We start from the raw sequence: 25,610 nt of genomic DNA, 5'->3' as shown, positions 1-25,610 counted from the left end.
AAAAAAAAAATTAAAATACTCACACTTGCATCATAGAGATGCAAAATTCCTAAATACAATCTTGACAAATAAAATACATTAAAAAAGCACTTTCAAAAAGGATCCAGTTGTCCTTATTCCTAAAAACAAGATTTGTAAAGCAATACAAAGTACTTACATAATTCATTGCATTAAACAAAAACATTGTCATAAAATTTCCAATTCCATAAAATATAGTATCTACTTTTCAAAAATAACCTAAAATAAAAAGCCCTTATTCATTAATGACTTATTAACATAATTAAAAAAATCTTAATTCAAGAACCACTAATATCATTCACAGAGAACCAACTTCACTTGAGACAGAAATGAGATCAAGTTTTTTTTGGTCACAACTAGAAATACTTGCAAACAGGTCTAGAGATGAATTATAAAAGGCATAAACATGGAAAAGAAAGAAAGAAAATATCATTCTTTAATAATAAGAACTATAAATCAAGCAAATTTCAAGAATTAAAAAAATTCCTAGAGCAAATGAGGTTCGTAAAATTGGATTAAAGATATAGTAAAATATCAACTACATCCCAATACACCAGAATCAGTGATTGAAAATAAAATGAGAGATTTTATTTACAATAGCATAAACATTTAAGATGTTTTGTTTTAACACATAAGAAAAGTATTCCTTAAAAAAAGAAAAAAAATTCCTTATGACTAGCCTAAAATTATTGCAGCCATAACTTATGCACAGAATGCTAAGCCTCCATTATTATTCTGCTGTGTGGTAGACTAGCCCCTCCAAGTTGTTTTGTTTTAAAGAAAATCCTGGCACTTACTTTGGGTGCGTCTCTGGCCTATGAAAACACAAAGGTGGCAGGTCTTCTAGTACATATATATATATCCACATTTATCTCCAAAGGATGATGCAGGTTCTGGCCATAGTGAAGTAACAGGAATTGGATATATACCCTTCTGCTATAAACAACTACATACACCTGACACAAATAGGTGAGTGTGTACAACTCTATGAAACATCGATTTTGAGGCAATGGGTAACAGTCACCACAGGGTTGTAATCCTCGAGAGAAGAGAAATACATGGTGGTGAAATCCACATTCACCCTGGCTTTCTGTCTGGGGGCACTTCCCAAACTAGGGCACAAGAATGCAGACCCCAAGGAGAGAGTAACAGTCTCAATGGGTGCAGGAAACAAAGACTGGAGTCTGGGGCTGCTTAGGCAGGGGAAATTTGAAGGACAGAGTACCAGAAATAAGAAAGCTGCATGAAGAAGGTACTCTAGAAATACGCCAAGAGGTCTCCTTAAGTCTTTGGTGGAGTACTAAAAGGCCAATGAGCAAAGCAAGACTATGCAAGGTATGTCAGAAAACAGTTAACAGAGTGCTGTGAGCTAAATGCAGGTTCTGGTGATCACGTGACACCAGGAAAGATATCTGAGTTTCTATTCAGAGGAAAGACCTTGCTGAATACTCTACTAAAACCTGACACAAGCTTTGAAAAGATCAAGTTGACCTAATAGTTAATTAACTCTTTAAACACTCTTTAAAATAAAGAAGACAAAATCCAGACACTCAATGTTGTATCACAATGTTGATACAATACAACACAACAAGATATAATAAAAAGTGACTAGAGAAGAAGCAGGAAAATAGAAACAATAACCAGTTGAAAAAAATAAATAGAAACACACTCAGAGATGACACAGACGTTAAAATTAGCACACAAGGACTTGAAAACAGCTATTATAAATATGTCAAGGATTTAAGAGAAAAGATGGATATAATAAGTGAGCAGATGGTAATTCTCAGTAGAGAAATAGAAACCATATATATGTATGCATATTATACATATGCAGGTATCTGTATATATCAATGAAAATCTAGATCTGATAAATACAATATCTGAAATAAAATTCACTGATAGGCTTAAACAGCAGACTGAACACTACAGAAGAAAGATCAAAGAACCTGAAGTCAGGGCAATAGAAACTAGACTAGACTGAAGTATAGAGAACAAAAACACCTTATATGTGTATGGGGGGACAGGGAGAACAGAGCCTCAGTGACCCGTGAAACAACATCAAGTACCTGTAACTGGAGTCCCAGGAGCAGAAGAGAGAACCTGGAGCAGAGAAGTTGAAGCAAGAGTGGCCTCAAATTTTCCAAATTTGATGAAAAATATCAACTCATAGACCTAAGAAGCTCAACAAACTCTAAATAGAACAAACAAAAAGAAAAACGCACCTAAGCACAACACAAACTGCTAACAAAACAAACTAAAAAACCCACAAAAGTTTCCCCCAACCTTGCCTGCACCCGCCCTGAACCAGCGATTCTCCATGCAGTCAGCTTCCAGTGAGATGCACCGTGCACCGATGGAATGGACATGGGCAGAGCGATGGTGGCCAGGCTCGGACTGGGGCTGCTGCTTCTGGCACTGCTCCTACCCATACAGATTTATTCAAATCAAACAACTGTTGTAACACTTTCAAGTAACTCCTCCCAGAGTACCTCGGCTACCCCAAATCCAGCTAATGCCACCACCAAGGCAACTGGCGGTGCTCTGCAGTCAACAGCCAGTCTCTTCGTGATCTCATTCTCCCTTCTACATCTCTACTGTTAAGAGACTCAGGCCAAGAAATATCTGTACTCCCCCATCTTCTAAACCCAATCCAAATGGTGTCTAGATGTCCAGTGTGGCAAGGAAAAAAACTGTCTTCATCAAGTCTGCTATTCCACACCTTATTTTATTGACACAGAAAATGCTGAAGATCCCAAATTTGATTGGTTTGAGGAGCATGTGAAGAGTTTGACTAGAGGATGAATGTCAATATTAAATCTGCTGGCGTTTCATGTACAAGATGAAGAGAGACAACATCCAAAAATTTTAAGAGATGATTTCTTGAAATGTGGCTTAAGAAATATGGACACATAAAACTCTACCATGAAAATAAGAATAGATTTGATCTTATCTAGAGATAAGGGATGGGATGTGGAACAGAGATTCAGTTTTCATTTGGTTCTTTAAATCTATAAGGCTAGGGCCAGCCCCGTGGCTTGGTGGTTAAGTGTGTGCGCTCCGCTACTGGCGGCCCGGGTTCAGATCCCGAGCGCGCACCAACGCACCGCTTGTCCGGCCATGCTAAGGCCGCATCCCACATACAGCAACTAGAAGGATGTGCAACTATGACATACAACTATCTACTGGGGCTTTGGGGAAAAAATAAATAAATAAATCTATAAGGCTATAAAACAGGTAATATAAAAAACTTCCATGATTCTACTTATATGTACATCAGAAGGAACTTCCAGGGATTAGTGTAAATCCTCAATGTATCATTTCAACAGTACTAATCTAATGCTGATGTACTCTAGACAAAGTTTTATATTGTTAAGCTATCGCTGTTCTCTTGAGAACTGAACTCTTTCCTCTGAGGCTTTGGATTTGACATTGCATTTGACTTTATATAGTAATTGCCATGTGGACAGAGTAATGATGGATTGGAATCTACCCTAAATCCAAGCATAATGAGTAAATTTTGCTTATATACTAATCACCTATATTCAACAAGAGTGCCAGATTCATTTAGCTCAACTGATACCAAAGAGTAGAAGTGCACTGACCTAAACTAATTTCAAAATGCTTTTTATTTCAGCAAATGTTGAATACTTTTTAGAATTTAAAAAGTGATCTATTTTGAAGGTAAAATTGACAAATCTTGAAATTAAAAAGGCAAATATGTGAAGGAGCTGAAACTGTAAATCAAGTATTTGGGAAGTGAGACTGGAAGCTAACTTGCATTAAATTCAGAAAAACTTTTATACTCTTTCTGTAAATACTTTTTTAAAAAACTATGAATCAGAATAGCCACATCTGGAACACTTTCTGTTACCAGTCAATATTTTTAGAAAGTTAGAACCTGGTCCTATGCCTAAAGTGGGTTTGATTCTGGAAAGTAAATCTTTTCACAACTGCCTCGATGCACAAAAACGTTTTTAAAAATAGACACTCCCTAAAGTCTTTTGTTCACATAGTCACACACTGATGCTTAGATGTTCCTGTATCTAATATGACCACAGTACTCTTGATAACCAATCATTTTTTCCCCATCTTTAGAAACCTAAGCCAGAACTACAATATCCAACAGATCTCGAACTACTCTGTGTGTGAATGAACATTCCCTTGTGTTTCACAGCTGAATGCTATACATCTATTTTGGATTGCATAATGTGTTTGTGTATTTATGCTTTGATTCACAGTAACTTCTCATGTTATGGAACTGATTTGCGTTGAACACAAACTGTAAATAAAAAATGGCTGAAAGAGCAAAAAAAAACAACCCACAAAAGTTTCATAATGTAGTACCTATTAAGGTTCCAAGTGATGCGTGTAGATATTTTCTATTTTGTGTCTTTTTTAAAAATCTGAATTCATGTCACGGATTGGGTTGCAACCTGCAGCTTAAAAAAATACTGATCTAGAGGAACATATGGGTGTGTTTTACTTCAGATAATTTTTCACAGTTTTTCTGTCAACAAAGGCTTTTGTTTTCGTTATTATATATCTATTTCTAGGATTGATCAAAGTTTGTTAAAAAGCCTTAATTTTAACAACGGCAAAAAAAAGTCACTTGAGTTTCTATTTCCTACCTTGGAAAACTCTAGTGATGTAAACACTCACTTCTCTAGAGTTGTTACTAAGGAGACTGTAAGGTTATTCAAAATCTGCTTTACCTTTATCATCCTCAGTCTTCAGGGAAGATAAAAAGGAGAAATGGATTTTTACACTTAAGTTGGGTAAACTTTCAGACTTCCTCAGCCTAAGTGTTTTTTTGCTTGTTTGTTTTGGCCTGGATGACAGTGAGGTCAATTTTCTCAGGAGCCCGTTAATTCTCTCCCAATAAACCCAAACCTGAGCATCTTACACATCTGGGAATACTGCCCCCAACTCCAGTTTCTACATCTTCACAGGCTAACACAGCTGATACTCACACAGTACACACAGTTTTACATTCACACATGTCCAAAAGCGTTTCCTCTGAAACAACCTTTCCATGATTTAAAACTCAGAGACTGCCTTCTGGAAAACTGCCCTCTAACCTCAATCAACAGAATCTTGCCAGGTACTTAACAACTAACACAATGGTAAAACAGGGTGATGATTCTTGTATTCATGTATCTCAGTTATGGAGACACAGGCCAATCTTAAATCAATGCAAGACTGTCTCAGTAGGACACTTCGAACCGCAGACAACAAAGAATCTTCAGAAGCAAATGATGCAAAACGAAGACAGTTTCCCCACAAGGCTGTTGGATCAAGCTAATGACGACATGAAATGGACCATCTGCCCAAGACCCATGGAACATGATGACTGGAGACACTGATTGTCATATTTTAATGTGCAGACTAGTTCTTTATTTTCTTAGCTACCTTTTTTCACTCTTTGCCAGCTGAAGGTTTTGGATCGTTGATGGACACTTTACCTCTTAATTATGATACCTGTAGAGTCCCTATTCTTTTTCTTCTTCTTCTTCTTCTTTTTTTTTTTTTTTGCTGAGGAAGATTCGCCCTGAGCTAACATCTGTGCCAATCTTCCTCTATTTTGTAGGTGGGTCACCGCCACAGCATGGCCACCCACAAGTGGCGTAAGTCCGTGCCCGGGAACTGAACCTGGGCCACCAAAGCAGAGTGCACCGAACTCAACCACTAGGCCACAGAGCTGGCCCTAGAATCCCTATTCTTTTTTTTTTTTTTTGTGAGGAAGATCAGCCCTGAGCTAACATCCATGCTAATCCTCCTCTTTTTGCTGAGGAAGACCGGCTCTGAGCTAACATCTATTGCCAATCCTCCTCCTTTTTTTTTTACCCCCAAAGCCCCAGTAGATAGTTGTACGTCATAGTTGCATGTCCTCCTAGTTGCTGTATGTGGGACACGGCCTCAGCATGGCCGGAGAAGTGGTGCCTCGGTGCCTGCCCAGGATCCGAACCCGGGCCGCCAGTAGCGGAGCACGTGCACTTAACCGCTAAGTCACGGGGCCGGCCCCTAGAATCCCTATTCTTAATATTGCTCTTTGCAGCCTTAGTCAGTCCTTGGTATGAGTCCAATACCTGGCTAAAACTTACTTGTGAATCAGCTAAAATCATACAATTAAACTGACTGTTGGGCTTGTACTCATTTTCTTTGTGGAACCTCTCATCTTCCTTTAGTGCCAATTCTTTGTAATCAGTTGGTTTCCTAGGTAACTGAACTCAACTACTAAGTGACTTCAGATGACAAAAAATTAAAAAAAGAAAAAATTAATTTAGCTGATACACCCTTACCTGGAAAGTAATCACCCTTACCGAGAAAGTAATCTGCCTTGCCATTCATCAGGCTGGGAGGACAGACACAATCCAAATGCAGAGTCAACAAGAAACAACGCTTCTCCCAAGGATATGCTATATATGTAAAGTATCACATGTTGACCCCCTCTCTGAATTACTACAGCTTTCTTACTGAGAAACACCATTCTCTAAAATCACAGACTGTCAGAAACTTGGCTGTATGAAATCATACTCATTGGAATGAACCATTCTATTCTTGCCTGAAAGATCTAAGTCACTGACAGAGAAAAGCAGCTCTTCATTTCCAACCTAGATACAGAGCTTCAAATAAAGGGGTTTCTGAATATAACATTCCAAGATTCCAAGGAAACAGGCCTCTGGGTCTATCTGTACAGTATACACCTGATGTTCACCTTTTCATTCACATCCTACTCTGCTTTAAGTTGTCACTTAAATTTCACTTGAATTCCACTCTTTCCAAAACCCTCTTACTCTTCTCTTCTCTTCCCTTGTTTGATGAGCTGTTCCACAGTTCCTCAGTAGTGTGCTATCCCTCAAAGTTAATGCACGTGACTTTAATGGATTACACATTTGTCCCTGGTGGTCTTAGACTAGGCCAGGATCACCATAATTATTTATGTCCACTGAAATACGCAGCAAAGAATGCTTCTAGTAGTCATAATAGCCAAAAACTGGCAACAAATCAAATGCCCATCAACTGAAGAATGGATAAGTTGTGGTATAATCATACAATGAAATATTACATTACAACAAAAACAATGAACATTGCTACACATCACATGAATGACTCGCACAAACATAATGTTGAGCAAAAAACATGCAAAGAGGGTGCATATAGTATGATCCCATTTTCTGAAGGGCAAGATCAGGTAAAAACCAATCTATGTGACAGAGAACAGTGATTAGCCTGGGTAGTGAGAGGGCAGAGGGATACAGGAAGATGGAAGGGTACTGAGTGTGCAGGAGCAAGAAGAAGCCTTGACAGGTTCTGATAATGTTCTGTTATCTTGATCTGGGTGGTAGTTTCATGAGTGTATACATATTTAGAAATTCATCGTGCAGTACACTTAAGCATTTTATTATATGTAGGTTACCAGCTCAATTAAAAAAAACTGAAACAAAAAACTAAGAATAGAACTAACTAGGTGTATAACATGTATTAAACAAACAAAAACAAAGCTATAAAACATTCCCAATAGACGCAAAAGAAGATCTGAGAAAACTTAAAGATAAATCACCAATAAAATGACCTTCAACTCTACCATTTTCTGTCTGGTACTTGAAGCACACAGAGCTTACTCCATGAAGATGTTAGTGCTCTGGGGACTCATGGAAGAACTGAGTCTTGAACTTATCTCTGAAAAAGCCTATTTTGGTTAAGAAGACAGAGTATCATAAAGATGTCAACTCTCCTAAAGTTAATATATAAATTTATGAGATCTCAGTAAAAAACAGAATTTTTTTAACTAGATAAGCTGATTCTTAAGTTTATGTGGGGAAAAAACAGTAGCCAAATATCATAACAAAAAAGAACAGCAAGAAGGTATGTATGTTGGGGTGGGTAGGATGAGCATTAGTCCTAACAGATTTTAGCAGGTATTATAAAGATATAATAATCCCAAGTATGCTACTGGCACATGATTAGACAGATTAATACAACAGAATAGAATTTACAGATAAGAGTCCTAAAATATACGTGGTTATTTATTACATAATAAAGGTGGTATATCAAATCTATTAGTGAAAATATGATTTTTAATAAACAGTATTGAGACAAATGGGTAGTCATTTAGAAAGAAACTGAAGCCGAATCCATACTTCATACCTTTTACCAAATAAATTCTACCTTATATCAAAGATTTGAATATTTAAAAAAATGAAACTATAAAAATACAAGAAGAAATAATAGGAAAATTCTTTTATAACCTTAAAATCAAGAAGGCCTTGCTAAACATGACACAAACCTCAAAAGCTATAAAAGAAAAGATAGATAAATTAGACTACATTAATTAAATACCATATAGCTGCATAAAATAAAGGAGATAGCTTTATAATGGAATATCAATTTTGCTACTTTTCTGTCTGGTATTTGGAGCCCAGAGAGTTCTCTTGGGGCACAAAAGAAGATCGCATAAGAACAGATGAGCAATCTGGGACGGACAGATAAAATCTTGAATTTCTGGTTTAACTATGCAAAGGCCTGACTGGAACAACTGATAAGGGAAGGACATTCTACTCTTAACCTATATTTCCAAAGTTGCATCCAGAAAGCTAGAAATATTTGGGTTCAAGAAAACTCAGACTTAAAACGCTCATCTGCAATAACTCTAATTAGCCTAAATATTTAATAAACTATTTCCCTCCATTACAGTTTATAATTCTTACTTATATCTTATTTTACTGTAAACTACTTTAAATCTCTTTTGAAACGAGTATGCATCTAAGTCAATATACCCATACCTAAACCTCTTTGCAAATTGTTGCTTCTAAATTAAAGTGGTTAAATGACAAATACTGTTGATACACAATTTTTATCTGTCAATGATTAATTTATTGAATAACAATAAATTTCCCCTTTTAAATATGTATTTTAGAAAAGATTCATCTTAGTATTAACCCGACTAAAAAAATTAAAAACAACCCAAACATCCAACAATAGGGAACTGGTTCAACTACAATATATCAACTCAATGAAACCATTAAACAAAATAGCTATAAAGGCTAGGCTAGTACAGTCACGGCCGCATAACGACATGTCAGTCAATGACAGACCACATATAGGACGGTGGTCCCATAAGATTAGTACCATACAGCCTAGGTGTGTAGTAGGCTGTACCATGTAGGTTTGTATAAGTACACTCTGTGATGTTCATACAATGACGAAACTGCCAAACAATGCATTTCTAAGAACGTGTCCCTGTCGTTAAGCGACGCATGACTGTATATGGAAAATACTTGTGACTATTAAGTAAAATTTTATGTATACTAGAAATTCAGCCATGTAAAAATATACATGGAAAAACACGAAAGAAACTGAGCAAAATATTATCTGTGGGTTGGTGCTGAGAGATATGGTTATGGGCAAAGTTAATGTTCTATTTCCTCTTGCAAATTTTCTGCAATAGACATATATTACCTTTATAATTGGAAAATAAAACCCATTTAATTATAAACCAAGGGAATTTCACTATAAACCAGAAAACAACCTCTATTTTAGAGGTATTCCGAGATGTTAAAGTATGTAGCCTCAGTTAGTTTGAGATTTGATTAATCCAAAAAAAAAAGCCACAAGAACACCCAGTTCAATCCTCCAAAACCACCAACTGAAAATGAATACCAAACACATACAATTTATTTCTGAAGCTGTCCGCTCAGCTCTGGCATTCCTGTTCGTAGATCTAATGGTATGACGAATGATTGCATGGGGCTGTGAATATAAGCACAATACACACACTTTAAAAATTTCAGTGATAAAGTTAAAAGGTCAAATTTTCTCTTTTTAATTAAGTGATCATTTATTGACAAACATGACTATGTACTAATAAAGTAAGTTATAGGACAAACATAAAAAAATACATAAAAAAGATACTTTAAAAGTTTATTCACTTATTCCATGTTTATACTGTATAAAATACTGAAGAGAGTCAAAGAAAGACGAAATCTTATCTTCAAAGAGCTGATAGCCTAGGAAGATAAGACACACAAATACTTACAAGATTAGAAAATGGTAAGTGCTCTTCATTAAGAAGATTACTATTAACGCCCAAAGGAAGGAGAAATGGCTTCTACCTGAACGGGTATAGAAGTTCTTCAGGACAGAGTGCAATCTGATCTGGGCTGGGAGGACAGGGGGCACTGGATATGCAGCCAGGTGGGAAAAGCAGAAAGAACAGGAACAAGGTGATGCAAGAAGAAAGGGACGTACTGGAGCGTGCTGGGGAACCAGAGCTGGTTATTATCCGGCTCAGTGAAGATAAGTGAGGAGATAACAAAGCTGGAAACAGACTGGGGATGAGACAGATCATGAAAGGCTCGGAATGTCAAGTTAGGGTTCTCAATTTTATTTTCTTGGCAAAGGAATGTTTTGGAGATTTTACAGAAAGGGAGTGGCATCAATAAGTCACCTTTAAGAGTAATGGATAAGTGTGTAAGAGGGTATGGAGGGGAGAAATACTGGGCAGGGAGCCTCAGTAACAATACTGTAGTAAATCAAGTGAGAAGCTTACTACTTCCCCCATTTTGTATAAGCTCCTGATCCTTTGAAATTATGCCTTCAGCTCAACCCCCATCTGCCAAATGTCTGATGACTCACTCTCATTCCCTGATGACTCTGACCATGGCTCATATGCTTTTTTCTCTACTTCAAAACCCACCATCACAGGGACTGCAAAAGCCCACTGCTCTGGACTTAGGTTTTCCAACCTCATCCTGAAGACATTCTCCCACACCTCCATGCACTCTCTGCTCCTAAGACCACATCCTGGACCCTGTCATCAGCTCTGATAGAGAATTCACACTACTCCAAACTCCTCATCCTTGGAGCTTACTCTCTCACTCACTCCCATTACACTGCTTTAATGTTCACACTGAAAATCCCAAGTCCACCAATCCACTACTTTCTCACTCTCCATCAGCATTTCTCTTATCTTCACTTTTCTTCCTATCCAGTTTTTATCTGGTGGTCCACAATTTCAAGCTATCTCTTGCCAATATCCTAAATTCCCTTTGCCCCACTGTCCTTCAGTATACTGGCAAGCCAAAATGACAAGCCTGGATGAATTAAACTAGCTACCTTTGTGTTTACACCTGGGATACCAATCACTGCTGGAGGAAATTACACAGCAGAACACAAAGAAAATTCACCTCATCCGAGGCTTCAGCTTTGCCCACAAACACTTCTCTAGTCATTAACCCATCCATTCTCTTCAATTACTATTTCACACCTTCACACTCTTCAAACCCACCCATCTTCCTTCACACTTTCAGATGACCTTGCCACTTACTTCACAGAGAAAACAAACAAGATAACTTCTAGCTACATTCTCAACTATCCTCTCTGATGCAAGGGAAGAAGTGTTTCTTTATCTGAGATCAAGTCCCTCCTCAAAATCTAGATCCCAGCCTCTCCTTCCTTCTCAGGGCTGTGAGTATTCATCTTGCTTCTCTTGAATCTTCTATCTACTGAGTCGTTTTTTTTTTTTTTTAATTTTATTTACTTATTTTTTTTCCCCAAAGCCCCAGTAGATAGTTGTATGTCATAGCTGCACATCCTTCTAGTTGCTGTATGTGGGACGCGACCTCAGCATGGCCGGAGAAGCAGTGCGTCGGTACGCGCCTGGGATCCGAACCCGGGCCGCCAGCAGCGGAGCACGCGTGCTTAACTGCTAAGCCACGGGGCCGGCCCTCTACTGAGTCCTTTCCATAGGCATTTAATCCTGTTCAAATTTTTTTACTCCACATTAAAATCAAAATCAATCCTCTGCCAACTTATTTTCCTCTAGCTACTGCTCTATCTCACCCCTAGCTTTCACAACTAAATTTCATCAATGAATTACTATACTTATCTTTCAAACCACTCCAATCTAGCTTCACCTCTACTATTTGAAAATTATCCTTTTAAAGTAATCAAACACCACCAACTAAATCCGAAGACTTCTTTAATTTAACTCCTAAGCAGTATTCTCGCTGAAACTTTACTTCCTTCTCTTAATGTTCTTTATCAAACTTTTGCTATTTCTCTTAGCCTACTTGATTCTTAAATTTTGGGAGAAACCTCAAGATGCTGTCCTAGGCCCTCTTCTTTTCTCATCCTACATGCTAGCCTTTGGTGATCACATTTACTCCTTAAGGTGTAACTATATCTATATCTAATGACGCTCACATTTATACCTCCAGTCCAAGCTTTTCTCCCCAAGCTACAACCACCTAACTTTTCTCCATTTGGAAATCTTGTGCAACATCAAAATTACTATATATAAAACCGAACTCATCTTTCTTCCAAAATCTGATTTTACTCTATAGTGTTCCTATCTCAATAAATGGCACTTGTATATTTACCCAGCAGTTCAAGCCAAAATCTGGGAGTACTCTTTGCTCACCCCCACTCTCATGTCTTCTCTTATACATTACTATATGTATCATATAATTCTTGAATGAGTCCACTTTCCTCCATCCTTGTTCTACCACCTTAGCTGAAACACCACTGTCTCTGTCCTTGGATGACTTCAATAGCCTCGTAATTGGTTTTCAGGAATGGCATCACCACTCTGAGGTCGCAGAGAGCTTTAAAGAATGCACATCTGATCATGTCACCCCTTTACACTTTCCCAGCTTCTAATGCCCTCAAGCTAAAGCCCAAAACTGTGAACGTGGTTTGAAATGGCTAGTCTAGCTCTGTAATCTCATCTCCCACCACTTCCTTCCTTGTTTCCTGCTCTAACAAGGCTAACTTTTCTTTAGTTCCTCAACACCACCATCTCTTTTGTCACCAGGCCTTCAAACATGCTATTATTCCCTCTGCTCAGAACATTTCTGCCTGCTCTCTTCCTCTAATTCCGATTTATCCCTCAGGTTTTCAGCTTACATAACGCTCCTATAGTGAGTCCTTTCCTGTCCCTATAACATGCCTCTGTAGCACACTATATTTCCCTCCCATTCCCTAACAGTTATTACTCTTGTAAATTAATTGTTGGGATTTCCGAATTTCCTTTGAGGCTGTGCACACCATAAAGTTCTCTGAAGGCACAGATAGCGTCAATCTCGTACACTATTGTGTTCCCAACTGCCTGGCACAAGATTTTGCATTTCAAGGACTGAAAAGTGTGATGATATCATTAAACAGAAATAGAGAACTCAGAAGGTAGAGTGGATTTGGGAGGCCCAGCAAAACGGTGTGGGAATAAAAGAGGAGTTTGGTCATTTACATAACCAGTGAAAAATTAATTGGGCAATCAAGGAATATCCAATTTTACATTTAAGCTGTAACAATTTTAATAATTTTTTAACTTTTAAGGAATTAAAATCTTATTATTAGAATTCTGTAAATTATGGTTTAAGTAGGAAAAAACCTATGTATGGCTCGTTTTTTTAACATTTTCAATTGAAGTTCTTTTACCATTCAATGAAATATTCTTGGGTACCTACTACATGCAAGACTATTATGCTATCTATATACTAGGCGATGGTTCGTTTTCAAAGATTGTGTAACGACTATTTCTATTAAGTACACACACAGAAATGATGGTGTATTAACTAAGGGAGCAGGCTCTGGAGATAGTTTGTGTGGATCCAAATCCTGGTTTCACTACTTACTAACCATACGATTTTGGGCAAATTACTTCTCTTCTTTCTCTGTTTCCTCATTTGTAAAATGGGGATAGTAATAGTACCTATTGCACAGGATTGTTCTGAGTATTAGATGCGTTAACATGGAAATTATTTGGTCTAATACTTGGTACACAATGACTACTCAATGAGTGTTAGTAGTTATCACGATACTTATATGGTATAATTTAAAACTTCAGAACAGGAAGTAGAAAATTTCCTTCAATAAATAATGACACATAAAGTGTAGTGCTACAGTCTTACCAGAAGTGAAGATAGAGATATAAAGGGAAATAAAGTCATAAAGAGAAATGAAGAGACAGATTCAGAGAAACCCAGAAATAAAAAGGAATCATAAAAGGAGAGGAAGAGACACTGGTGGAAAAATACAGTTGTGTTATGGACAGGCATAAATATATACTTGCCAAAGGGCAGGAAGTCCTTCACTCCTTATTTACCAGTTGTTGTTAAATATAACATATTCAAAATAATTCTACAATATTTTCAGAAAAGGCAAGCATAATTAGAAATAGCTCTACATGTAATTATATAAGAAATAATAGTTCTGAACAAGTACTAGAAAGAATAAAATTTCTATGTGAACCTCAACTTAATTTTTAAAAACTGTTTGTATTTTGTTAATGATCTGTATAATAGAGAAACTACAAAAACGATCAACTGGATTTCTAGAGAGTCTCTTTTGTGAAAAATAATATGTACATGTGCTCTGGCTAAACTTCTGTTCTCTTAGTCCAAAGCAATGTTCCTAAAACCTTTATTTCTTTGGAAACAGATGTCCTTTCTCTTGAGAGAAAGACCAAACTCTCACTGCAGAAGTCAAGGTCTAGGGAGAAGGGACAGCACTCCTGGGAGGAGAAGGGGCAGATCTGATTCTAATCTTAGCTACCTCTTAGTAACTTTAGACAAACCGACTAAGAAAATAAAATGATATAGTGTTAAGAAGAATAGTAATCCCAGTTCTTTGCAGAGAACTACAAACAAGTCTGCAAAGAACTAGGATTAACAAAAGTGTCAACCAACTGTTATGTTCTGTACCTTTATACCACAATTTAAAAAAAGTATCAACTGGTAATTATATGCAGAGTAAGTTTAGTTTACCTTGCTACTTAATCTTTGTAGCTAGATCTGTTTTAACTAACTTAAAAGAGTGAATCAGAAAACTAACTCTAAGGCCTTACTAAGCATTTATTTTCAAATACTAGACTGTGAATGCCCCTTACCTCAAAGTCGTCATCGTCTCCTTCAGTGTAATGTGCATGGTGGTCTGGATTGTTCACTTTGTCCAACAGCTCAACTGCTAGGGCCCTAGAGAGACCTGGCTGCCCTACAAAAGTATGCTAAGTCAAAACAAAAAACAAGACAAAACTTCATGAGTGTGCTATTATCTCTATGGCCTACAGAAAATGTTATTTGTACTTTTCCATTCAGTAACTATCAGACACAAGCATATGGGAGCCCACTAATACAAATAAGTTAGAGACTGCATTAGTAAAAATGTTAGTCAAAGAATCCATAATTATACACTATAAAACTAAAGAACCTTTGTAATGTAAGTTTATAATGTGAATAATTTCTCTATGTGAAGTTACCTAATCTCTATTAGGTTTTAAAACTAAAACTTCGGCTCTAACAAGAACATTCATTACTCACGTCATTAGACTGATATGCAAATGAATACTGTGGTACAGTCCATATCACAGGAAGAAAAAAGCTTGTGTATTTCTCACTTGCATACATTTAATTCAGTAAAATTATGTTAATGTACAGACATTAAATTTTACATTTAAATAGAATTTTCTTAGACGGTTATAATCATTGACTTTTTCTAATATGAAAATATTTTACAAACACATATACACACAGAGCATTTTATAAATTTATATAAGAAGCCAAGACAAGCAATTAATTTTAGATGATAGCAACATTTTCAAGAGTTTTCTCTAGGGCAAGTGTTGGCAAACTACAGCCCATGGGCAAAATCTGGCACACTGCCTCTTTTTGTAAACCAGTTTTAGTGGGTATTAAAGCCATACTCATCTGTGTGTACCGTTATCGCTACTTTTGTACACCATACAACAGCAAAACTGAGTAGTTGCGACAGAGACTGCATGGCCCACAAAGCCTAAAATATTTACTGTCTGGCTCTTTACAGAAAGTCTGCTGACCCCCGCTATAAGAGATCATTAACATTTTTATACTAAAAAACCAAAATACTTTTGTTCTAGTGATATGCCTAATTACTGCATGACTACAGAAAATCCCCTATAATTTCAATGACTTACAGTCAGAAGTCTTTCAGCGGTTGGCCTTTTTTTGGGGTTTTTAGTTAGTGCTATTTTGACAAAATTATGGAATGTTGATGACCTTCAAATAAAAAGAGACACGTACAAAAATATTTCACTAATATTAGTTTTTTGGTGTTACTAAATAAAATTAACTTACAAGCAGTTAGAAAGTCTGAAACACATGATCTTTTTCTTAGGCCTCTTAGCACTACATAAGCCAAAAAACTAAACCCAAAGCACAGTATATTCCTTGAAAACATGTGTCAGTTTCATCTCTTAAGTAAAACACAATTAACAGAACAGTAATATACAACCTCTAAAAAATACACTAAAAACTAGAAATGGGTAGCTGTGTCATTTATAGGATTTATAACCTTGTGTTCTAGGTACCACTTACGAATCAAAATGACCTTTTCTCATTGCCTAACCCACATAGTATGTAAATGTTTTGCTATACCAACAGAGTTGGACGGCATGAGGTAGGGTGGGTAATGTAAGAGATTATTTAAACCCTTAAAAGGTCACTGAAGTTCTTAGGAACAAGGGCAACAAAGAGAGAGCAATTTTAGCAACCAGAAGAGTTTTCCTGCCACCTGCACTGATGAAGTGGGGAAAGGAAGACATAAATTAAAGGAATCATGTTTTGATTACTAATTAACGGCAAAGAGTGGTATTTGCCCATTGTCAAGATTCCACTGGAGAAGGGACTGAGCAAGAACCAAAGAGACAAAATAGCCTTAGTCATTACCAATGACAGCAACCACAGAGCAGTTCTCTGCAGAGAAATCAAATCGCTGCACGACATCCGGTGACTGTGGTGGGGATACATGCAGTCAGAGAGTACGTGAGACTGGCAAAGGTCTTCAATGGTAAAGACTGCGCTGGAATCTGACTGTGAATTCAGCCTTAGAGCTAAGAGTCATTCATTCCCAAATGAATATTCAGTCACTCCTGCCATAAAACCCTCCAGTCACAGCTGCTTAGGAACTTAAGGTAACAAGGAATAGGAGGAAATCTGTGTCAAGACAGACGGACACAGCTAGCAGTGGGGTATAAATTCCTTCACTTCCACAGTGACTTGCCTTTCACTCCTGGCATCATCCCCAGAAGGCCTGCCTCCTAAGTAATTCTACGCACAGAAAGGCTAACAAAACATGAAACAGTGGTTTAGAACCTGTTTTGGGGACAGGCCTCTTAGAATCTGAAGTAAGATACGAATTGTCTCCCCAGAAAAATGAATATACATATGGAATTTGGGGGTCCATGGACACCCCCAAGAGATCCATGTAATCTATATGAAGAATTCCTGAATTGAAGAACTTGGAAACTTTTATTTGCATAGTTTCTTTTATTAAATGTATAGAAAAACCATACCATAAAAATAATTTTCAATTTTTATCATCCAATTGAAGATGTCCTTATGGACTGTAAGAATAGGCAAACTGCTTTACTTTGTAAGAGAAAGAAGAGATTAGGATGAAAATAAGTAACAATCTTTTTGAATATTAGGGAAGGAAGGTAGAGAAAAGCCAGTAGGGAGTGATTTTAAGTGTCATGGTATCTGGGAAACCTCTTCATATCACCTTCCATGAAAGTCAACATGTAATTAATAGAAGTAAAGGAATACAGGGCAAAAATATGATATCCAAAATCTTAATGTATTCATATCAAATCCTTTGCTCACCACACCTCTCACCCAAGCTGCCAAAACACTAAGAAAATGATCAGAGTTTTACAAGAGCAGTAGATGATTAAAAATCTTTTGTATTGACACGAGTTTCCTCCTATTCCTTGTTACTATAAGTTCCTAAGCAACTAGAACTGACCAGAAAATAAACCTAATCCTTGCCATAGCTCTGCAAGTAAATTGGATGTACAACTTCGGGTAAACTGATTAATGGCTCCGGCGTTCAGTTTCAAAACCTATAAAATAAGGGAACTGAACCTGTGTCCCTCTCAATTGTAAAATTCTATAAATCTATATATTCTTTAACTCACCATTTTGTTTTGTCCTTTAGTTTTGGAGGCTGAAAATTACTTTTTGACATTAAGAAGAGGGCCCTGAAATAAAAATTTTAGTTAAAGAGAAATACCTAAATACTTTTGTAATGAATTTATACAAGATTACTACATATGCAGGCACTGATGAGAACTGGTATAGAATATGGAAACTAAATTTTTTATATTTTGGATAGCTTATGGAAAATTTTTCCTGGCTATAGAGAGGATATTTAAATTTCAAACAAACTCTTATTCACAAGGCAAAGCTACCAAATGTTAGAGAAGGGTTTTATTACCACATGGTTACATGTGTAACTAGCACCGTATCTTAGGCACAAGTCTACACAGTTGCATACCATTCTGTAACACAAAGACATGACATGTTACTCCAACACAGGGTTGTATGTTTAACCAAAGACTGGCTTCTACAATTATTTTGGGTGTATAGGCAAATTATACCCACTTCCTAGAAGTGTTTCCCTTTTTGGACAATAATTTTCCACATTCTCTCGTTATGAATCATACAGAAGTCAACCTGTAAGAGGACTTTCTTTCTCTATGAATTCACCTTTGACCAATTTTTTATGGACTATGGGGGTAGAAAGATGGAGGATTTAAGAAGAAAGTTCTAAAATGCTCTATTTCAGTATTTCCTACAAAATCCCCTCCAGGTTTCTAAGCAAACTCCTTAGTCTTTTTTAAAATACCAAAGATATTCTCTCCTTTTAAAATTAAATGATTTATATATAAAGGAAAATGGAAAAAGAAAAAAAGTCTATTCTCCTGGCACCCTAAGACATTATTTTAAATTTTCTGCTTTCCTTTTAGTCTTTATCTTAATGCTAATCAATTACTACATTATTATAATTATATTAGGTAATATCACTTTCTGCTTTTTTCACTAATAATCAATTATCCATGTTGCTTTGGTTTATACCTATGTAATAGCTGCCTTTAACTGCTAAGAAATTTGCTTAACAATTCACCAACTATTGGACTTTAGATTTTTTCCCTGTTATTCTGAAATGGACAATTCTTAGCTTTTTCTTATTTTAGATTATTTCCTAAGTATAACTTTCCAAGTAGCAGAATCACTGAAACATTTGTATTGCCCATAACAAACAACATCAAATTATTTTCCTAAAGGTCTGTACTTATCGGCATACCAGCTAAAAGTAGATATCTTTTAACTTGTATATCTTGACTTACTTGTGAGGTCAAAGAGTTTTCCATCTTTCTTTAGTATCTGGTACTGTGCATAAACAATCTACTTTTGCCTACAGAGTCTCTGAGTGAGTTCTTTATGTAATTAATATATACTAATCTGCTGTCTATCATATGTTAGGAGAACACTTCCCCCCACTGATTTGCTTTTTAACTTCACACTATTTACTTTAGAAGTTTAAATTTTAGCCCAATTTATCTTTTCCTTCAAAATATTAAAAACCCTTTCAAAGGCCCTCAAATATTTTTTTCTGAGAGGCAATATGCCCTAAAATGTAAATAATAATTATACTAAGCATGGCTACGTCTTCATTATCCCTATACAAACTAATAAGAAGCAAAATCAAAAGAGAATAGAAAAAAATCTCACCTGCACTGTGTCATTTCTTTATAATTCTACTTACGACAAAAAGGAAACAAGTTCAAATTGATGGAAGAATAAATGTAAAGACTTAAAAAAGATGTTTTAAAATGATAAGTGCTGTATCTTGGTATGACTGTTAAGGGAAACTTGTTTCATGGGAAGCTGCAGACAGTGCAGACAATTCACTCTGCCTTGTCTTAGGGACAGCAACACAAGACAGCGGGTTTAGGTGAGATTAGCCCTGAGTCCCTGATAATATTTTTACTACTTTTACATACTTGAAAATGAGCTTGGAATACACAAGTTATCAGTATCTCACTGTCCCTGAAGACTTCATTAGTAACTGCATGATTGTCAACAGTGAGAATACCTCATTGGATGGAGATCAAACATCGGTGGCTGAAGTTCTCCAAGTTCAATTGCTGTGATTCCTACTGCCCAGATGTCACAGAGTTGGTTGTAGCCACCATTCTTTTCTACTGCTGCAACTTCTGGGGCCATCCTAGAAGGAATCAGTGAACATAAAATTTTATTTTAAAAAAACTATAAGAAATCCGCAGCTTTTTGTTATATTCACTAGACTTCTTTGAGGGAAAGAGGCTGAGAGGTATTTACTAGGAAAAGAAACTTGATTAGGAAAGACTTAATAAAGACCACATACACACATAGACACGCAGTCTCTTAAAATTCATCATTTAAAAATCTTGAATGCTCTACTCTGAATACTGGTGCTCTGAGGAAAAATCGTGTTGTCTTCCTTTAGTTTCTGTTTTGTCAATCTTGCTATATGACATGGGAAAAAAAAGGGGCCGGCCCCGTGGCTTATGGGTTAAGTGCGCGCGCTCTGCTACTGGCGGCCCGGGTTTGGAAGCACCGACACACCGCTTCTCCGGCCGTGCTGAGGCAGCGTCCCACATACAGCAACTAGAAGGATGTGCAGCTATGACATACAACTATCTACTGGGGCTTTGGGGGGAAAAAAAAAGGAGGAGGATTGGCAATAGATGTTAGCTCAGAGCCGGTCTTCTTCAGCAAAAAGAGGAGGATTAGCACGGATGTTAGCTCAGGGCTGATCCTCCTCACAGAAAAAAAAAAACCACCAAAATCCTAAGGAAGGTCAGAGAAAAGTACCCAAAGGAAATGAGTCTTACAGGATGAATTAGCAGGGAACTAAGGGAGTGGGAGCCTAGACATTTTGTCAGAGGAGACAGTGCAAATGTAGGGAGACAGGTAGAAGCACAGAGCACCTACAGAGGGGACAGGACAGCACCACTCGCGTTTGATCTACAGACTGATCTGGGTCCACAGACTGCTTGTTATCAGTCTGTGATAAGCAGAGAAATTGAGAGCAAGCATTTACTCTAGTCCAAATACATGATCATTTTTTAGTAATTCATTTTTAATTTATTTTACAAAAGTATCAGTCAGTGATGGACAGAAAATTTTAAAAAATTGGATGTTGACCACAGATAGTTTGAGAGGGTCGAGACGGTACTTGGAGAATGAACCTCAGAGGTCGGGGCTGGATAATGAATGGCCGACTAACTCTATAAGGAAGTTTAGACTTTACTGTGAAAATGACAGATTTAATTATGGGGTAAAATAGATTTAAACTCATGGCAACATGAAAGATAGTTCGAGAGAAGGTGAAACTAGAGTTGGGTGGATGACTCAGAGGACTATGTCAAAAATACAAGGGAAAAAAGATAAAGGACTTTTCTGAAGGCAGTGGCAGAGGGATAGAATGAAACGGGTTGACTGAAGAGACTGATCTGAGTATAAAATGCTTGTGGATATTATCAAACAACTGTTGAGTATATATAAGACTGAAGGTCAATCAAGTAGCTCAGCTGGAGTTAGCTGTTTGGGAGTCAGTGGTATATAATGATGGCATCTGAAGGTATAAAGTATAGATGATATTGCTGAGGGGAAATACTTGTTTATTTTTTTAATGTCTACTATTTTAAAATTAATTTATATTTATATTGAACATCCACAAGGTAGAAGTTGCTTTTATACAGACTTAGGTTACAAGAAGTTACATATGTGTGCTGCTCCTCGCTCACAGCCTCCGCACCTCGCTCCGCTCTGACGTGGCAAAAATGTCCAGCCCTACAGAGACTGAGCTGTGCATCGAATCTCTGATTGCTGTTTTCCAGAAATACGCTGGAAAGGATGGGAACAGCAGCAAACTCAACAAGACCGAGTTCCTAACCTTCATGAATAGAGAACTGGCTGCCTTCACATAGAACCAGAAGGACCCCGGTGTCCTTGACCGCATGATGAAGAAACTGGACCTCAACTCTGATGGGCAGCTGGATTTCCAAGAATTTCTTAATCTTCTTGGGGGCCTGGCCATAGCTTGCCATAAATCGTTTCTCAAGTCTGCTCACTTGCAGAAGTAAATTTGAGGAGCCCTTGGGCCTGGCCTCCAGACCCACTCCCTTTCCTTCTAGCCTCCTGACCATCATCTATTCCTCACAGCCCACACACACCCTGAGCCCAGCACACCTACACCCCACACCGGCCACTCCTGCTGTTATTAATAAAACAATATCGTTTTTTAAAACAAAAAACAAACAAAAAAGAAGTTATGTAACACAATGTCTCTCAACTTAACAGTGGTTAAGGATACAAAATATGTATATTAAAAATGCCAACATGTAGATGTACATGCTAAATGCCAGTACTACAGACATAATAATAGAGTAAAGAGAAGAAGATGATCACCTTGGAGCAAGATGACCGAAGGCAAGTTTCCCAGAGGAAAGAAGTTGAGCTGGAACCCAGAGAAAACATATGGGTTCATCTCCTGTGCCCACCAGAATCAGCTGATGGTGGCTAACTGCAGCGCCAAGTTAACACAGAAGATGGATGTAGTAGGGAGGGAATAAATGATACTTGGTATAGTCAGGGTACAAAAAACTGATCATTTTGACTAGAGAAGTGTGTTCTCAGGGGAGGCCAGTCACAGAAAGAGACTGAGGGGGGAAACAGGCATGCAATGAAGGAAATTCTGTAGGTAATCTAACTCATCTGTTTTCTTTTAACTTTCATTTAAGCAACATTTATTGAGGCTTTTTTTCTGTTGTTCAAATTGACATGTGTTGACAGGAGAGAATTTGGAATACATGGAAGAAAACAAGTCAAATATTATCCCACCCAGAGAGAGCCAGTTTCACATAATTTCATCCATAAATTTTACTTAAATACACACACAAATCTTCTATAAAATGGTATTTATACTATGCTACTTTTAATCTTGCATGTTATTTTTAATCTTGCTTTTTTGAAAAAGAGCATATCATGAGCCTATCCACTGACTATTCATCATTTACAACATGATTTGTAATACCAGCAATGTATTCCATTGATCTGAATGAATGTACATAATTTCCTTAACTAATTCCTGTTGCATATGCATACTTTCCCTTAATTTTTCATGATTAAAGTATAGTGATAAAGCTCTTTATATATAAATCTGCATGCCTCTCTGATAAATTACTACAAGCAGAATAGAGACTAAAGAACAAAAACATTGTTAAGGTTCTCGAAAAACATTATTGCCAAATTATCTTTCAAAACTGTTCTACCCATTTCCACTTTCACTGTCAAATATTTAGTGATAGTGATAGGTATTACCCATGATTCCAAATATTTTTCAATTTGATAGAAAAGAATGTCACTGTTCATTTAATTTACATTTTCAGTCATCACTGAGGGAAACATTTTTCATATTTTATGACAACTTATATGTATTATTTTAATAATTCTGCTTCTAACGAAACATTCTTTTTACTGATTTATGAAGAATATATATTAAAGATATTAAAACCTAGTTTGTCTTATTTTAGCTGATATTTCCTAGTTACTTGCCTTTTACTTTTGTTTAAGCTGGTGGACATAGAGAAGTTTTAAATTTTCATGTTGTTAAATCTATCAGTTGTTCCCTTTAACGTTTTATGCTTTTATGTCAAGAAAGGCTTACTCAACTCTTAAAGCAGATAGTCACTGACAGTTCTTTTGGTTTCACTTTTATATTTAACTATGTCCATATACAGTTTATTTTGGCATTAGGTATCAGGTAGGGAGCTACTTTTAAATTTCTTTCCAAATAATAAATTATCCAAAGACTGCACACTAAAGAATCCAACCTTTCATACAGACTTTAAATGTCACCTTTTATAAGGTTCACTAAATTATTTTACATAATAAGGTTTATTACTAGGCTTTCTATTATATTTCAATTATCTGTCTGCACTAACAAAAGCACGGCTTTGGAAGGGTCAGTTGGTCAGTAGCTGGTAGGATGCCTTAGGAGTAGAGTGGCTGGTGAAGATTAACGGTAGGACAGGATGCATGAGTGTTAACAACCAGAAAGTGAAGCCCTAGATTAAAATAGAAGCAACGCCAAAAGAGAGAGTGACAAAATGACAGAAGATTATAATACTGGTCTTTCTTCTGAACATCTCACACCTGAGTCCTCTCACGACAGCATCCCAGGGACAGGCGGGATTATCAGCACTTTAACACAAGGAAAGCTGGACAGTGCAAGTGAGCATCAAAGTTCCCTAACCCAGTCAGCACCACGACAGCATCAAGGAACACGCAAGCCTCCAGACTCAGAGTCAACTATCAACTGCGTTACTAAGTGTCAACGCTGATCACTACCCTCGAAGCAACAAACATGCACAAGATTCCATCACAATGGAGTCTTACCAATAAGGGGTGCCGATGAAAGACTTTCTCTTTGCGATGGTGGCTGTTATTTTTGCAGCCACACCAAAGTCAGCTGGTGGGGAAAACATTAAACAGAAAACTTTAGTTCTTTTCAATAAAACCACCAACATGTCTAAGTTCCACTCACAGGCATGGCATTATTAATAATTCAGATAGTAATGACAGGGAAATGTCTATAAATTGAATATCTAAACCTCTTCTTGCTTGGTTCATAACATACCCATTAAAAGAAAACAATTTATTGGCACTTCATTAAGAGTAAAGTAAAAAAAGATTTTTATTACAAGCACACTGAAGTTAATTTGGAAAAAAAGGAGCACAAAATAAAACACCCACCTGGATTCCTTTTATTCTAACACAACTAGGTTAGTATTTTGGTGCTATTTTAAAAAGGTTCTTTTTTCTATGTATAAACTTTTTTATTTTTTATTGAGGTAATGTTGGTTTATAACATTGTATAAATTTCAGGTGTACATCATTATATTTCGATTTCTGTGTAGACTACATTGTGTTCACCACCAAAAGTCTAGCTGCCATCCGTCACTGTACACGTGTCCCTTTACCTCTTTTGCCCTCCCCATAGCCCTTTCTGCTCTGGTGACCACCAATCTGGTCTCCATATCTATGTGTTTGTTTGTTTGTTTACCTTCCACATATGAGTGAAATCATAGGGTATTTGTCTTTCTCCATCTGACTTATCTTGATTAGCATAATACTCTCAAGGTCCATTCATGTTGTCGCAAATGGCAAGATTTCATCTTTTTTATGGCTGAGTAGTATCCCATTGTGTATAAATTTTTTTATTGTTGTTACATATGGTTGTAAAAAACTAAATACACATATAGTTCATTTTTGTCATTTAATACACCAGGGGATTTTACTCTTATTCTTCTCAACTATTAATTTTCATGACTGAATAATGTTCCAATAAGTGGATTTATTACAGTTCAACAATTCTTCTATTGCTAGACCTATGTTTGCATTTTTTCTATTATAAATAATGTTATGATTAATACTTCTGTGAATATAGATTTTTTATCTCTAAGATTAATTTCTGGGCCGGCCCCATGGCTTAGCAGTTAAGTGCGCGCGCTCCGCTGCTGGTGGCCCGGATTCGGATCCCGGGCGCGCACCGACACACGGTTTCTCCAGCCATGCTGAGGCCACGTCCCACACACAGCAACTAGAAGGATGTGGAACTATGATGTACAACTATCTACTGGGGCTTTGGGGGAAAAAAAATAAATAAATAAAATTAAAAAAAAAAAAAGATTAATTTCCTTAAACAGAGTCTCAGAAGTGAAATTACTG

At 36.9% G+C, this 25,610-nt stretch overlaps 1 protein-coding gene and 1 pseudogene across 2 annotated transcripts in view; one reads left to right on the top strand and one right to left on the bottom strand.

The window, feature by feature from the left end:
- Positions 1-25,610, bottom strand: part of MAP4K5 (mitogen-activated protein kinase kinase kinase kinase 5) — a 110,540-nt gene that overhangs the window by 30,382 nt on the left and 54,548 nt on the right. For both annotated transcript variants that reach the window (XM_087421820.1, XM_087421824.1), the window contains 6 exons: positions 24,279-24,351; positions 19,930-20,061; positions 17,969-18,031; positions 15,968-16,049; positions 14,906-15,022; positions 9,690-9,768 (listed from right to left, as the gene is read on the bottom strand). In XM_087421820.1, the coding sequence (XP_087277946.1) occupies positions 9,690-9,768; positions 14,906-15,022; positions 15,968-16,049; positions 17,969-18,031; positions 19,930-20,061; positions 24,279-24,351 (546 nt within the window). The remainder of the gene's footprint in view (positions 1-9,689; positions 9,769-14,905; positions 15,023-15,967; positions 16,050-17,968; positions 18,032-19,929; positions 20,062-24,278; positions 24,352-25,610) is intronic.
- Positions 21,619-22,068, top strand: LOC106802817 (protein S100-A11 pseudogene; annotated as a pseudogene).

Source organism: Ceratotherium simum, chromosome 3 (genome assembly GCF_057802395.1).
Source record: "Ceratotherium simum simum isolate JZ-2026a chromosome 3, ASM5780239v1, whole genome shotgun sequence".
Lineage (NCBI taxonomy): Eukaryota > Metazoa > Chordata > Mammalia > Perissodactyla > Rhinocerotidae > Ceratotherium > Ceratotherium simum.
This window is presented reverse-complemented; position numbering and strand designations above follow the sequence as displayed.